At 31.7% G+C, this 15,557-nt stretch overlaps 1 protein-coding gene across 2 annotated transcripts; it reads right to left on the bottom strand.

Moving 5' to 3' along the window:
- Positions 1-10,717: 10,717 nt before the first annotated feature.
- Positions 10,718-14,883, bottom strand: LOC105646396 (Plant invertase/pectin methylesterase inhibitor superfamily). 2 transcript variants are annotated; one of them, XM_012232249.4, is made up of 2 exons: positions 13,794-14,883; positions 10,718-11,476 (listed from the first exon to the last, which is right to left on the bottom strand). In XM_012232249.4, the coding sequence occupies exons 1-2, from the start codon at positions 14,833-14,835 to the stop codon at positions 10,794-10,796; spliced, it is 1,725 nt and encodes a 574-aa protein (XP_012087639.1). In that variant the 5' UTR covers positions 14,836-14,883; the 3' UTR covers positions 10,718-10,793. The 2 variants fall into 2 exon arrangements, with proteins under 2 accessions (XP_012087639.1, XP_012087640.1); XM_012232250.4 differs by lacking the exon at positions 13,794-14,883 and adding an exon at positions 12,197-13,689.
- Between the last annotated feature and the right edge of the window lie 674 nt (positions 14,884-15,557).

Genomic DNA, 15,557 nt, shown 5'->3' with positions numbered 1-15,557 from the left:
CAATTTAATAACAAATTTATATTTCCTTGCTTGATGATTAAGTATTTTAATTTTCTTAATATTTTTTCTCTTATAGTTTAAATCTGTTTGATTTGAAAGAAAATAATATTTATGAAACTGGAAAGAAATTAGAACTATATATTTTGTTTTGGGTCACTTTTTATAGTTTCAAGAATTTATGTGTATGTGTATATATTCCTTTCTCTTATACGCTGGGCAGATAATATTGCTGCTATAGCCAAAGTGATTACCATTGTCAATTCAGATCATCTTTTTTTTTTTTTTTTTTTTTACTTAGAAGTAAAAAATAATTTAATATTATTTTTCATTATATTTGTATATAGATATTAAAGTTGAGCATAGGGGTTGAAGATTGAATGATGGTTTGATTTTCTTTTTGGGCACCTATTAGGGTTTTTTAAGAATTTGTATTTATAACTTATGGACTGAAGGATTAGGTTTTAGGGTGATGTTAAAGTTTATTTTGAAACTATTTTCATTATATAATAATAAAAAAGTACATAAGAAGTAGTATTACGAGTAGCTTGTATGATAAAGTCTAATACAAATTAACCAATTGTGTTTATTTTAATCTAAACAAAACTTATGGTTTGATATTATACAGATAAAAAAATTAAAATAGTGTAAAAAATAGTAGATACCGAGTGTAAAAAAATCTAAAATGCCTCTGCTAAGTTTATGGATAAATAAAAATATCATTGAAGATTTTAATTTTATTGGTTGAAAAATAAAGACAGTAGAATTTTAATTCGTTATGTTAATTTTCTATTTGAATCTAAATTCTATTGTGAAGTTTAATCTAATTCTAAATAGAAAGAACATTGGGATTACGAAAAATATTATTAAAATTTTTAATTTTATTGATTGAAAAATAAAGTTAGTTGAATTTCAATTGTCATATTAATTTTCTATTTAAATCTAAATCTATCAGATAAAATAATATTATATACGATATAAAATATATATTAGATAAGGTAAAAATATAATATATCCTTACCATATTTAATAAATACCTTATTTACTAACCATCAAATAATATATATATATATAATATTATTTAATATATACATTTTCTAATATTATATTATGTAATTTTGGTTTCAAAATCGTGAGTTCCAGTTATAAGAAAGATAGAACCGAATAGTATTGCCATATTTAATATACACCTCATATAGTATATAATTAATTTTTTATTTTTATCCAATAGAATTTAGCTTTAAATAGAAAATTAATATGACCGATCAAAATTAAATTATATTATATTTTAATTAATAAAATTAAAATTCAGTATGGGCATTGTTAGCAATCATAATGTTCCGATATCCATTTCCAGTTATATATATAGTTTTGAGAAATCTATATATATTTTTTTGACCTAATGCATAAATTCATCCTTATACTTTACGCAAAAAATCTTATGGTAACCTTAAGTTTTACTTTAACCTATTAAACACTTCAATTTATAAAATTATAACAATTAAATACTTCAACTTGTAAAAATTTTTTTATTGAATACTCAAACTTCTAAAATTTAGTCAATTAAACACTTATTAAATAATTGAAACATGTGAAAGTTGTTGTTCCAAATATTATACTGAGCACACGTTAAGTGAATAACTTGCATATGAATGCTAAAAACACCAAAAAATATTACTGTTAGTATAAAGAGGGATACAATATTAGTAGAATTCGTAACTTCAAAGATATAATAGGTCACTTACAAAATTTAGGATGCCACGAGATTTTTTCTGCAAAATAGAGGAGTATATTTATGCATTTGGTCTTATTTTTTTTTTTTTTTGTTTGTTGTGAAATAACAAAGATGAAATTAAAGTGCAAGTAAAACATACTTACCCTTAATTTGTGTGACAAAAGCAAGGGAGTGAATAATTATGGACTTTTACCCTATATGAAAATCTGTGGAAAGTAAAAATTGCACAATAAATTAGTCATTTTAGGCCTAAAAATTCACACCCCAAATTGAATAATAACAATTCTTAAAATAATAAACTGCTCATCTTAAGCCTCCAACAATGATTTTGATTTAATTAAGATATTATATACTTAGGCATGTTACCAATTACAAAATTGAACAATAACACCAATTTTAATTTATCAATCATTATTAAATATCCAATAACTCAAATAGATATTGCAAATAATATTACACCCTTAAGAATTAGGATAGAGTTTCTATTGTAATATAGTGTATTTCAAAAAAGTCCTACATTGCTTATTTGTAAGCTTTTAAAGTTATTTATTTATAAATACTTAATATTATGCAATAAAAGTGTGGTAAGGGATTGCAAACTAGTGAATTTTCTTCCTTGCGTGCAAGATATTTGTGAGCATTTTTATTCAAAAATATTTATCATTATTTTAACAAATAATTTCATACTACTATGTTTCCTATAGCAAAATAATTCTTTTAGGACAGTGTTTTTTATACGTCTCTGGTTTAAATTCAGTGTTCTTAATCCATCATTTTCAACCCGAGAACTTTTAGTCCCATGTTTAATCTGACCAGTAAATCAAAGCAAGTAGGAATTTGCCTCCATGATTGATGCTATTGTAATGTCAAAACTATATATATAAAGATAATCAAGCTGTCATAAAATGAGAGGGTATCCAAAAACAATTAGGCAGCCAACTAATATTAGGACGTGTAAGCACCGGCCATACTTAATGCTCAACAGCATTTGGACTACTAGAGGTAGAGGGCATGGATTTTGAATTGCGTGTGGTTGTTGTTGACTTTTGACACTTCCTCTGTGTAGAAATAGAATAAGATAGTAGAAAGTGAAGGAGATGGACCAGAGGAGGCTGACAATAGCACCCACTACTACATACTCTAGAGGGTGCCACTATGGTTGGGCTGCTCAAAGTGGAGCTGCCACTATAATAGATAGCATGGCAGGTATGCACTACTTAAAAACATTTCCTATTTCAAGGATGGATAGACTATATTTGTATAATGCTTAGGCAACTGGATAAGATGAATTTAGTGAAGTTTGTTATTTAATAAATAATTTGAATGCAAAAGAAATACAACAATAATAGTTCAGTTTATAAGAATGATTTTTTTTTTTTTAAAAATGCCTCTATCTCATCTCATTTTTGAGTGATTTAGATATATATATATATAGTCAAAAATAAAAATTAATTTTCATACATTTAAACTATTTGATGATAGACAAATGATAAGGAAAAAAGATTAACTCTCTTGGGCTTTTGCCTTCCATTTTATCAAAAAAAAAAAAAAAAAAAAGAAAAGAAGATTAACTAAATTCCTATATAGTCATAATTGGAGTTCAATATTGATTTTAATAATAATTTATAACCAAAGCCTTTTTTTTTTCCTTGAGAATTGATGTAATAGATGAAATCTTTGTTCTGAAAATCGGAACAGACCAACCGGTTTAATTGAAAGTCAGGCTGTGGTTCAATTCAGATTGGATTATAAAAACTATTCGGTTCCATTTTTTTTATAACTGGAAACGGTGATTTTGAAACTGAAATCACATATATAATATTAAATAAGGTATATAATGTATATATTAAATATGATAATATATATATATATATATATAAGGATTTTAATTTTATTAATTAAAAAAATAAAAATAATTTAGTTTTCATTGTTCATATTATACTACATAAAGGTACATATTAAGTACGACAAAAATATAATATGTTTAACTATTATTTTTAATAAATTTTTAATTTGGTTGGTTATAGTTATTTCCTACAAATAACTTATTCTGCAAAAATAATATATATCATTTGTTATTATTTTTTATTAAGGAATATATGTCTAAGATTTATTATTTGATATAATAGAAAATAAAACTCATTAGAAAAATATATATATATATATATATATATATATATATATATTATAAAATTATGATATAACACATTATAATAGCAAACCATATAATATATTGAAAGAATTTTTTCTCAAAAATTATATGCTCGTAGACTTTAGCATACAGTTAAATAAAAAAAAGAAATATCAAAATTATAGATAATGCTCTAAAAAATGATTGATATAATAACTAATATCGGTTTCTCATATTTTAACAATATAGACACTTTATACTATTATATTATATATGAAAAAATTAAGTTAATTAAATTTAAATTGTTATAAGAAAATTTAAATTGATTGATAAGTAATTCTATTTTCATGAAAATTTGATTGTGAAATTAAGAATAATGTTTTATTATTAGAAATATGTTATTTAATTATTGAATTTTTGATTTTATTATTTCATAAAATATTTTATTATTTTATAAATGCTCTTAGATTTTTAGTAATATAAATTGTTCATAATATAATAATTTAAAATAAAAAATTATATATAAAAATTAAATTACGTTTACTATAAAAATTAACGAGTACAAATAACGTGCAACGCACCTTCGAGCAAACTAACAGTTCAAAAGTCATTATGTGCAAAATTCCTTTCAATAATACATGGATTAATCATAGGACTACTGGTCCCAAAAATAATGTTAGAAGCCATTGTAGGCCTGACAGTGGGGCTGCCTGTCTGGAGTGGTGCCTTTGAGGGGTGGTGCACTGGCTCCTCTCTTTGATGTGGTGGTTGATACCTCTCTTCAGCAAGAGCACGACCATTGTCAATGCCCCCCGAGGGACTTCGAGGCGGTTGTCCCCCCCCCCCTCCCCCCAAAGTTCTTTGGCACACTTGGATGGAGATTCATTCCCCTCCTTAACAGAAAACTTGCTAGTAGAAAATTGATTGATGGGTGAGTCCCCAACATCAATCTTCTTTCCGGTGACCTCCATGAAAACATTCATGGTTTGTAGCAATTGGGCTATCATTTGACTATTGTTTCTCTATTCTTCTAGCATCGCCTTCACATCAGAAGAACTAAAGTTAATGACATCATCAGAAACAGAAGTCGTTTTACCTGAGCGTTGATTGAGGTTGTCAGGGGTAAGTGTAACTTCTGGGGAATTTTGAGCAGGAGAGTTGATTTCTCCTTCCTCATGAGGAGATGCTCCTCTTTCAGGGCTTCCAAACCTACTCCCATAGGTCCTCCATCCGAATCTAGAGACCCACATCAGTTTCTTTTTCCATAACAGAACGAGTTTTTCGAGTCATGGTGTTCTCTCAAAACTCAAGTGAAAGATGAAATGCACAAGAGTGGTCCAACTGGACGTGCCACTAAACATTGTTGGTTCTTTTTTGAGAAAAGAGCAATGATCTGCTGGCTAACAGCTTGATTTGTGAATTAATTGCGGGCATGTTAGGTGTGTGAAGTACACCAACTGAGGAATTAGAGTGTGCTTGATCTGACTTCTAGGCTATGTGTTGGATCCACTATAAACGCTTTACCAGTTATGCAATTAAAGTAAATTTGAGTAGAGAAAATTGTAAAGAGACTTCTAGGCTTGAAAAAGTAAATTGAATTTAATTGCTTGTATTGAAATAAAAGCTTGTAATTATAGAAAATGTAAATAAGCTGCTCTTAGGAGAAATAAAAACAATGCTTTGAAAATTAAATTGATTGACTCGTTTGAGAGTTGGATTGATTGTTGAGTTTGTCGGAGAATTTGGTTGGGCCCTTTGTTCGGGTTCCCTTGCTCCTTTATAAGCTTCACAGGTGGTTACCAAAAGGATCCACCGACACATGTTCCCCTTAGTTCTTTTGGTGCCCCACCTTCTTATACGTGAACAATCGCTTTGAGGAGTACTTGCACAACTGCAGATCACGTCTTTTATTTTTTTTCTTTTAATTAATTAATAGAAATTAATTAATTAATCAATTAATAATTCAAAATAATATTAATTGGGCCCTATTTAAATAAAATTCAAGCCTGATCCAAAATACTAAGCCCAATTTTAAAAACTCACATAATGGATTCAACACAACGAAATTGTTGTTTCAAATTTATTATTGAGTTTATTAATTCATAATTTTCAATATTATTACTAAACATATTTGTATAAATAATGTGTAAGCATATAAGCTTGAATTTGATACCAGATGCTTCAGCTAAACAATGCTCTGTTAGCATATTAGGGACCTCATATGTTTTACTTCAGCATTAAGCTTCAGTTTTGTCCCTGCTCCAGGCAGATGCAATAGAGGCATTTTGGTCCTTCAAAGATAACACTACCCAAGTATATATGAATAGGTGAGATCATCAAATAATAACACAACTGATAACATATATCAGATATCATGGAAAATATATTGCAGGCACATGAAATGAAGTTCTCATCTCTCTAATAAAACACTCTAATCAAATCAAAAAGTTCAATTTCACTAGCAATTGAAACGAAACACAAATAAAATTAAAAATCCAAGAAAGGTGATCTTTCAAGTAAAGACACTTCTATAGGTGCTACATCTCGTACAAATTCTCAAATCTCCAAATAAGCAATGCTAAAATGAAATGCTTATAAATGCAAAAATATTATGAATTGCTTAAGAATCTAAAATTCAGTAATACGAAATGAAAAATTAAAACCATGTATCCCCTTTATGATTAATCTGTCAATGCTCCATATGAAGTTATCAAGACTCTTATGTACCCAAATTTGTCATGAATAGAAGTAAGTAAAAGACCCTACAAAACCAGACATACATATATTACTAAACATAAGCCATAAAAAAAATTAAGTAGTAATTTCAGATAGATTAAAAACTTGGTGTAAAAAAATTGACAATAAGCAAGTGTAAAAAAAAAAAAAAAAAACAAAAAGATATCAAATTAATCATTTTGGAAAGAGGCCATCATTTTCCCACTCGTTCAATATTTGAATTTGATACATTTCATATGCCACCTGCACACTTGGTGAAAGCTTGTTGAGATCTTGATTCATGATTAGATTTTGTTGCTTTACTTTTATAGCTTTCTTGTTTAGTTCTATCTCTTTCTCCATCATTTGCTCTCACAATTCAAATTCCTTTTTTTCTTTTTCTTTTTTTAACTTCAACTCTTCTCGATATATACTAGGTTGTTTGTCAAGAGTGTTTTGCAAATTATTCAAAACGTCAACCACAACCTTTTCATCATTCAACCTCCTTTTTTTATCTTTATATACTTTTCTTCCTTCTGGCCGTATAGCCCCTTCAACATTAATACCTTTAGCGGCGGTATTGTTCATAGTACATCTATCCCCTTCATTAGAATAAGACTCATGTTTTGTTGGAGCCAATGGAGGTGGCTTTTTTATGACATTTGATTTAAACTTGTTTGACTTTGTCTTTGTAAGCCCCTTTGAACACCATTTTGGGTTCTTTACCATGAGCTCCCAGCAATGTTCATATTTGAGTACTTGACCATTGTTAACATCCTCATACATTCGCATTGTTTCTTGTTTCTACAAAACAAGAGTGAGCAAGTTTCAATTTGTTTAAAAACAAAAACATTGCATGCAAAAAAAAAACAATAACACAAATTAATATTATTATAACTATATTTACCAGCATCCATTAACCTAAATTCTGAAAAATGATTAATATGAGTTAAAATTTACCATATATTAATACATACAAAAATAAAGAAAAGAAAAAGAATTGATAATTTAAGAAGTATGAAATATAAATAAATTAAACTTACCATATCTTCAGGGGTTGTTCTACTTTGTGGATGTCTTTCTAGTCTCTCATAGAAGCCATGGAACTTGTTCACTGCAGCTTGTATTTTTCCCCAACGACATCCTAGGCTATTAGTGTTTCGAGCATTATGATATTCCCCACCCATATTATGTCTCCATAATTGCAAAATACGGTCCCACATAGCTGTACTTTTTTTATTATTGCCAATATTAGAATCAACAGAGACATATATACAACCATGCCTTTGTCAATGTAACATCTTCTTGTTTAGTCCAATTTTTGTTACTAAGTGAAGGTTGAGAATTATTGGACTTTTGTGTTACCATATTTTTCTTTTGGATCCTTTGGATGTAATAGACGTTTGAGTGTTAAATGGATTGTTCAAATCATCTACAAAATCTTGGTAAGAGTATCCAGATCCAAATTGATGATTAGCATAAGAAGGATATGGAATATTCATTGGATTGAAAGTGTAGTTGTGTTGAAATGGAAAGTGAGCAAATTGGTTTGGGATTTGAATTGGCGTATTAGCTCGTGGCATAGAATTAGTAAGTGTAGGAGGTTGGGAGAAATTATTCGCCTGTTAAACATTCAGCGACTCTTGGGAGCATGGAAGATTATTAAGATCTTCTAAATCCATAGAAAAAGTATATACACCTATACAAGATGAACACCATATGGCTATAATGGAATTATAAAACTGTTGTTTAAGGAAAATAAGCAATTATGCCAGCGTAAAGATCCCCAAATTAAACAGCATCACATCGAACATTAGCAATTATTATTCTTCAAATGATGTCTTAATCCAAATAAAAGTAACAAAAAAGGGTACAATATCCTATTAAAATTAATGCATGCAGTAGGTAAACCAAAACAATTTTTATGAACAAACACAATGCTAGAAAATTAAACTAATATATGTATTAAGTATCTCAATCAAAGCAACATCAATGGGTAGAGATTAGGAAAAAAAAAGAAGAAAACTTTCAATACATCTACCAAAAAAATTCAGTAGGCATGGTATGTCAACAAACTTGAATTCATGAGATAAAAATAAGCAGTTAATGTTATATTACAAATACTGATGATCAAACTGAAATTGATGCTTCCATAGTCATAATTAGCAGTAATTTATAGTTTTTAATTTCTTTCTCATACCTAGTGATGGTTCAGAGCATCTTAGAGATAAAGAAGCTAGACCATCATCATTAATAGATGTGCTAATATAACCAGTCCAACATTATTTACAATAAGGATGGCCACAACCAGAAAGAGGTAATTTCTTTAGCAGAAAAATATTCAAAACAAATACCACAAGTTATAGCTAAACAATCATCTTCATCATGTTCCTTTAGTTTTATTTCTGGTTTGATTAACAAGATAACCTTTTCACGAATTGCAGACTCATTGACAAACCAGAGGTCATCCAATTTAGTAACAAACCAATTGAAGTAGCGGAGCAATTAACTTGCATCATGTTTTGAAAAAATACAGGAGTTTAGAGATATTAGAGATCCAGAGATCATCACAGTGTCTTTTTTTTTTTTTTTACCCATCAGTTTCACATACTAAATGGACAACAGTGTTGGAGAAGATATTTTTTAAAAATTTTCAATCTTTTTGATATGACAATTAAATAAGTTACAATCTACAGTCCCATTAGAGTTGCTTTAAAGATCGCAAGCTAATTAGCTAATTGGTTAATACTAATTTTTTAACATTAATTTATCAAACCCAAATAAGCCCACATTACACATTTTTACCTCATAAATTTTTACATTTTTTACCCAATTCACCCTCTACCATTTCAAATTTGTAATATTTAAGCATTGAAGTGGGTAACATACTTAGAAAGTTCCTTTTTTCAGTGGTGGGTTGACCATTCACGTGGCCTTGAAAACGATATTCAGAAAAATAATAAAGAAAATGATAGAAGTAGGACTCCGTTTTAATTACCTGCCCCATGTGAAACGGCATCAAAAATCTTCCCATGGGTCAGAAAATGCTTCGTTAGTTGACTTTGGTTAGACTTCTTTGATCAATTTGTTAAACTAATTTTGAAATTAATCCAAAACTTAGTCATGCAATCACACCATGTAGGTGAAAAATGGATGTTCAGTCACATGGTGACAAGCCATTTCAATATATTATTTTAAATTTATTAGAAAACTTGAGTTTTCTTTTGTATTTTATTTTTCAAAGCCTAATTCCACTTGAAACAGTAATTAAAATAATTGAACATCACTTAATTATCATTAAATATTTAGACAATCTATCAGTTAATTTGGTTGATCTCTCCATTATCCCATTTTACACCTAAGGTGAAAAACATCTAAATCAAATTGAACCATTTGAGTTAGTCTGTGTTAATTATATAAATTGAAAGGGCCAAAAGTTTTAAAAACTAAACTAATTTAATGAAAAAAATTAAGTTAAAGCTAAAATCTTCTAATTAATTAGACTATTCGGTTAGTTTCTATAAATAATGTAATATAATTTTAAGTTTTTATATGCATATAAAAATTTAATTTATTCAGTTCATATTAATTCAATCACATTCAAATTAAAGTGATGAAGTTACATCCCAGATTTGAGGATTGGAACTGCAAAATTCCCCTATGGAGAAGTAACCTTATCACTTGCAATGAATGGTAACCAAAGAGTAGAAGAATTACATTGAGAAGAAGTAGAGAAATTAGAAACTGCAAGCACGCCATTTCAAAGAGCCATCATTGAGAAGCTGAGCTCAAGTTATCCTCAGCCCATCCGAAGCATGCAATCCCATTTTGTTTTCAAGCCAACTTTGTCTGCAAGTCACGTCATGATGCTTCAACTTTTCTTGCATAGGATGATGCATCCTGTTTTACCCTTGTCCTGTTGACTTAAGTCTCTCTCTCTCTCTCTCTCTCTCTCTCTTTTCTTTTTAACTAAAAAAATTTACTCCTCTAATTTAAACTTTTAAACTGATACTAGAATAGCTAACGGCTTATGGAACATAACCTATAATCAATCTCTTTATTTGGAGCCTTAAACTTAGATGATTTTTATAATTGATAAAAAAACAAAAACCATTTCAATCCACTTGTGATAAATACTGTAAATAATTGCTTAAAAGCAAATAATGTTATTATTAATCTATAATATACAACATCATTATAACTGATATTGAATAATTAAGATGTAGGAATCCAGTCATCTCCTTGAATGAAATTCTGCACTGAATATGCATTTACATGCTCAGCAGGAATTTGACTACTCCATGTTACTCTTTGAGACAAATCAGAACCTGGTCCGGAGTTCTTAAATTCCCCGTAGTAAAGCGTTTTCAAAGCAAAATCACCGTCCCAAGGCAGCCAGCCTTGTGGTGTTATAAGAGCTTCAAAGTTACAATTTATGAAAACCACTCTTGAATATTCCTTCCATGGCCTTCCCAAATAATTCTTGTGTACACGAGGGTTGCTACGGTATAATGCCATGTATTCCTGAGTGCCATTGATCAAACAATTTTGAAACACAAAACCAGTTGATTGTGCAGGGTCTATCCTGCCATGTGCTGTGACTGCATTATTTTCGCCTTTTTCTGGCTTTTCTTGCCTGGGACTGACTAAGATTTCACAATCTTGAAAAATAGCAGCTGAGTTTCCGAAAATGAAATCCACATTGCCTTGAATACGGCATGATTTATAGTATTGGCGAAGTGAATGAGCATACAAAGTGTCTTGATTGCCGATGAACTCACAGTTCTCGATAAATGATAGATCACTGTCTGATCTAAAGGCCACTGCTTGGTGGGTGGGAGGCCCTGCAGTGTTCTGAAAAGTGATACCGCTGGCCATGAATCCATCACCAAGAACACCTACAGCAAAATTATAAAACTTATCAAAACTGCATTAAACCGGGCTGAGAAATACATCTACAACAGCTTTACAATACATTGGAATTGATTTCTTTTTCACCATTGAAATTCCTTCAAGTCAAATAAAAAAATGAGCCATTGTAAAGTTCTGCTAATGAAATTCTCCTCTCAAAAAAATTGCAAGCCAGAGGAAGAAGCATAAAATTTCCGGTGTCAATGAAAAACAAATTATAGGATCAGGATGAACTACTTAACTTTAAGTTCAAATAGTTTAAAAGATAAGCAATGAAATTCTGAAATCAGCCTTCACAGTCGTTCGATACAGCTAGGCTTCGCATGGAATAGGGATATGTCACAGTTTGGGATACAGATCATGTGATGGAGGGTATTAAAATAATGAAAAAGAAAAAAGAAGAATGCCTTTCACTAACTCTTAGGTTTATGTGACTGTAAACATATACATTATATAATGCATTAAAAATCACTAGCAGATTCTTTGTAGCTTGACTTTAATCAGATATCATGTTATATGAGGTAATGGTATATTTTAAATGTAGATAGGGTCGGCACAATCCCGAACCCCCCAGCTTGATCCCAATTCCAGAGCCACCGGATTTCAAGGACCGCGCCGGCTGCAAGTGTTGTTAAGAATTTTCAGTTTAGTAACTGAGAGCTCTTTCTTTCACCTAACCGTAGTCAATATGAGATTATATCACTTACCAACAGTAGCAGACTCATAAGTAGTGACACCAAGCTGACCAACATTCAATGAGCCGGTAATAACTGTTTTTCCCATTCCATCGCCTAAAAACACCACATTCCTCTTCTCAAAATGAACTCTAACGATCTCCTCATAAACACCCTCCTTTATATGTATTACAAACCTACGGTCTACCGTGTTGTTGGGAGCTGCATTAACAGCTTCCTGCACCGTTCTGTAACAACTAATCCTCTCTTTACAAACCGTTACATCCGCTGTTAGATTTGACGGAAACTCACCTTCTAACCCAACTTCACTACTTAACCCCGGACCCTCCCAGAACCCATCTCGTTCCGTTTTCGGCGGTTGCCACGACCGGGTTTCGTTACCGAATAAATCATACGAGATAATCATACTTAAAGCGTTGCTACTTAGCCCAATTAAAGTGTCAAGAAATGCCATCGTTTCATTGATTGCCTGCGTGTTGCCTCCATGATAACTCAGTCCTCCATAGCAATCATATTGGTAAGCCAAAGCCGCACTCATCAAAGCTCGAACATTCTTTAGCTTGCCACTCATCAGAGTATCATTCGATACTGAAATTCGGTACTGTGACAAACCCAGAATCTCCAAACAACTTTTGGCAACGTTAGTGATGTTTAGATTACCTGCGGCAGACTCTAGGAGGGATTTTAACATTGATTGAGCAATGGTTAGATTTTGAGAGGAGATCCCCAATGAAGATTGGATAATTTGAAGTGGAGTTGGATTTGGGGGAACAGCACCAGATTGAATTAGAGAGGATTGACAAGTTTGTGGGTGTTGTGTGGCCTGGCAGGCTAATTGGATCTCAGCCACTGGTACTTCTGTGCTATAAGGTGATATCGGAGAGTGGGAATGGTCTGTTTTATGTCGAAGAGTGAAGAAGAGGATAAGAGCAATGAGAGAGAAAAGGAGGAGAGAAGCAACGACGGTGAAGAGTATGCATTTGAATTTTGATGACATTTTTGACGATGAAGGGGCAGTCATGGTGCTGGTGAAGATAGAGCAATGGAGATTCAAGAATAACGGGCTTGGAGATAAGCATATAAATAGAAATGGAGTTTCACGTGATAAAACGTAAAGAGAAGACTAATTGATCTAACTGAAAAGAATCTAAGAAGTAAAAAAGAAAGGGTACTAAGTACTAGAAGAGAAAGGAGGACGAAGCTTCCAAAGATGACTCTGTCAACGCTGATTGTCAAATACTGTTCTTCTTTTTTCTTTTCTTCTTAATTTGTTAAATGCTCTGTCAAATACCGTTCTTTACCTTACCTAGACACAGTTATTTAGGTCACCGAGAATTAAATTAATAAAAAAATTTTTTAAATGAATATATATTTTTGACCGAAAAAAATAAAATGAAAATAATTTTTAAAAATCAATTGCTTTGATTGATAGATGGACATATTGGTCCACTCGAGTCTAATCTAAAAACAGAGCATTTTTCTTTTACCAGAATTGAAAATAGAGGACAATTAATTTTTTTTCTATTAATAAAATCAAGGAAAAAAATGCAATGAAATAACTAAAATTAGCATAAAATTGTTATAAAATAAAGTAAAAGTCTTGACTTACCAACTGTGGGTGAAGTATAAGTGGTCACTCCTCCTTTACCGGAAACCAACGATCCTGTAATTACCGTTTTGCCTATCCCATCTCCTAAAAAGACAACATTCTTCTTCGTTAACGGAATCCTAACAGTTTCCTCGTAAACGCCTGCCGTTATATGCACCACAAACTTTTTGCCTGTCAGATTATCCGGCGCCGCTTTAACAGCCTCCTGAATGGTCTTGGAACACCCGTGACTGCCATCCTTACAAACCGTCACATCCGCCGTTAACTTCGCCGGAAACCCACCATTAAATCCCAAATCACCTGACCCGGACCCTTCCCAAAATCCATCCCGCTCCGTTTTCGGCGGGCCCCACGACCCGGTCTTATCCCCGTATATGTCGTATGACCTGACCATACTTAAGGCGTTGCTGGTTAGCGTAATTAAATCGTTCAAAAACGCCATCGTTTTGCTAGTCTCCGACGTGTCATTTGCGTACTTTATAGCGCTCCAGCAATCGTACTGATAAGCCAAAGCAGCGCTCAACCAAGCCCTAGCGTCCTTAGTCTTACCACGTGGCAGAGCCTCATCCGTCGATGAAATACGGTACTCGGAATCACCGAGCACTTCTATGCAGATTTGAGCTGCGGCAGTGCGATTTACATTCCCGGCGGAATCATCTAGAATGCTCTTGACCATTGATTGGGCGGTTTTGAGATTGGTGGTGGAAACATAAATTGCTGACTGGATGATTTGTAATGGAGTAGGGTTTGGAGGAACATGATTGGATTTAGATAAAGATGATTGACATATGTCTGGGAATCTGGTGGCTTTGCAAGCTTGGATGATCTCAGCCGGGGTGGCGACCAAGGTTGGTGGTGTTTTTTTTGAGCGGTGGTGATGGCTGGAGTTGACGGAGGAGGAGGAGGAGGAGGAGGAAAGGAAGAGAAGAAGAAGAACGACAAGAGAAGCCATTGTAACGGAAAAAAATCCGGATTTAGAGAAAAATCCGGATTTGGTGATTCTGGATTTAGTGGGTTTTATGTGATATGGAATCATTGTCATAGTAATGGGTATTTATAGTGGAACAGACGAGGTTTTTTTTTTTTCTTCCAATGACAATTGAAAGTGAAAAAGGTTGGTTTTTTTTTTATCACGGGCTGTTTGGACGTTTCCGGACAGAGGCTGTAAAGCAAAAAAGTTGATGGAATTGCAGGTCACGGGTGACAAGTAGAAAGGTCATTAAGGAATTTCAATAGGGAAATTTACCATTACATCCCTATATTTACTAATTACCAGTCAGTTTTTGCCTTTTTTTTTTTTTTTTTAAATACAATAAAAATATCCATAAATGTTAATTCCATTACATTCTTTTTCTTAGCCAAAGCATCATTTAAGTACTTACGAAATGTCTAGAATGCCATCTATTATCCTACACTACGTTCTTTTTTAGAATTTGCATAAAAGGTTGTTGGAGGGGAAAAGGACTTTCCCAGTTCTCGATTCTCCATCTTTGTTTTCTTCCTTATAACGACCCAACTGCAAACTCACATAGGCAAAGTGCACCTCACCACTTCTCCACCATCGCCACTAGCATCATCGCCATAACCTAGTTGTATTACCTAATTAAAAAAAAAAGAAATGCTTTTTTTAATCTGATTGGAAAAAATGAATTAAGTAATTAAAAATTTACTATAGATATAGATATGCTAAATCTTAGATTTCTAATTTAGTTAAGGATATTAACTTAATTAGAAATCTTATTATTTGTTAATAAAATAAAATAA

This window comes from Jatropha curcas, chromosome 3 (genome assembly GCF_041381405.1).
Source record: "Jatropha curcas cultivar XTBG-Jc1 chromosome 3, XTBG_Jcur_1.0, whole genome shotgun sequence".
Lineage (NCBI taxonomy): Eukaryota > Viridiplantae > Streptophyta > Magnoliopsida > Malpighiales > Euphorbiaceae > Jatropha > Jatropha curcas.
The sequence above is the reverse complement of the archived record's forward strand: the minus strand, read 5'-3'. Positions and strand labels throughout refer to the sequence as shown.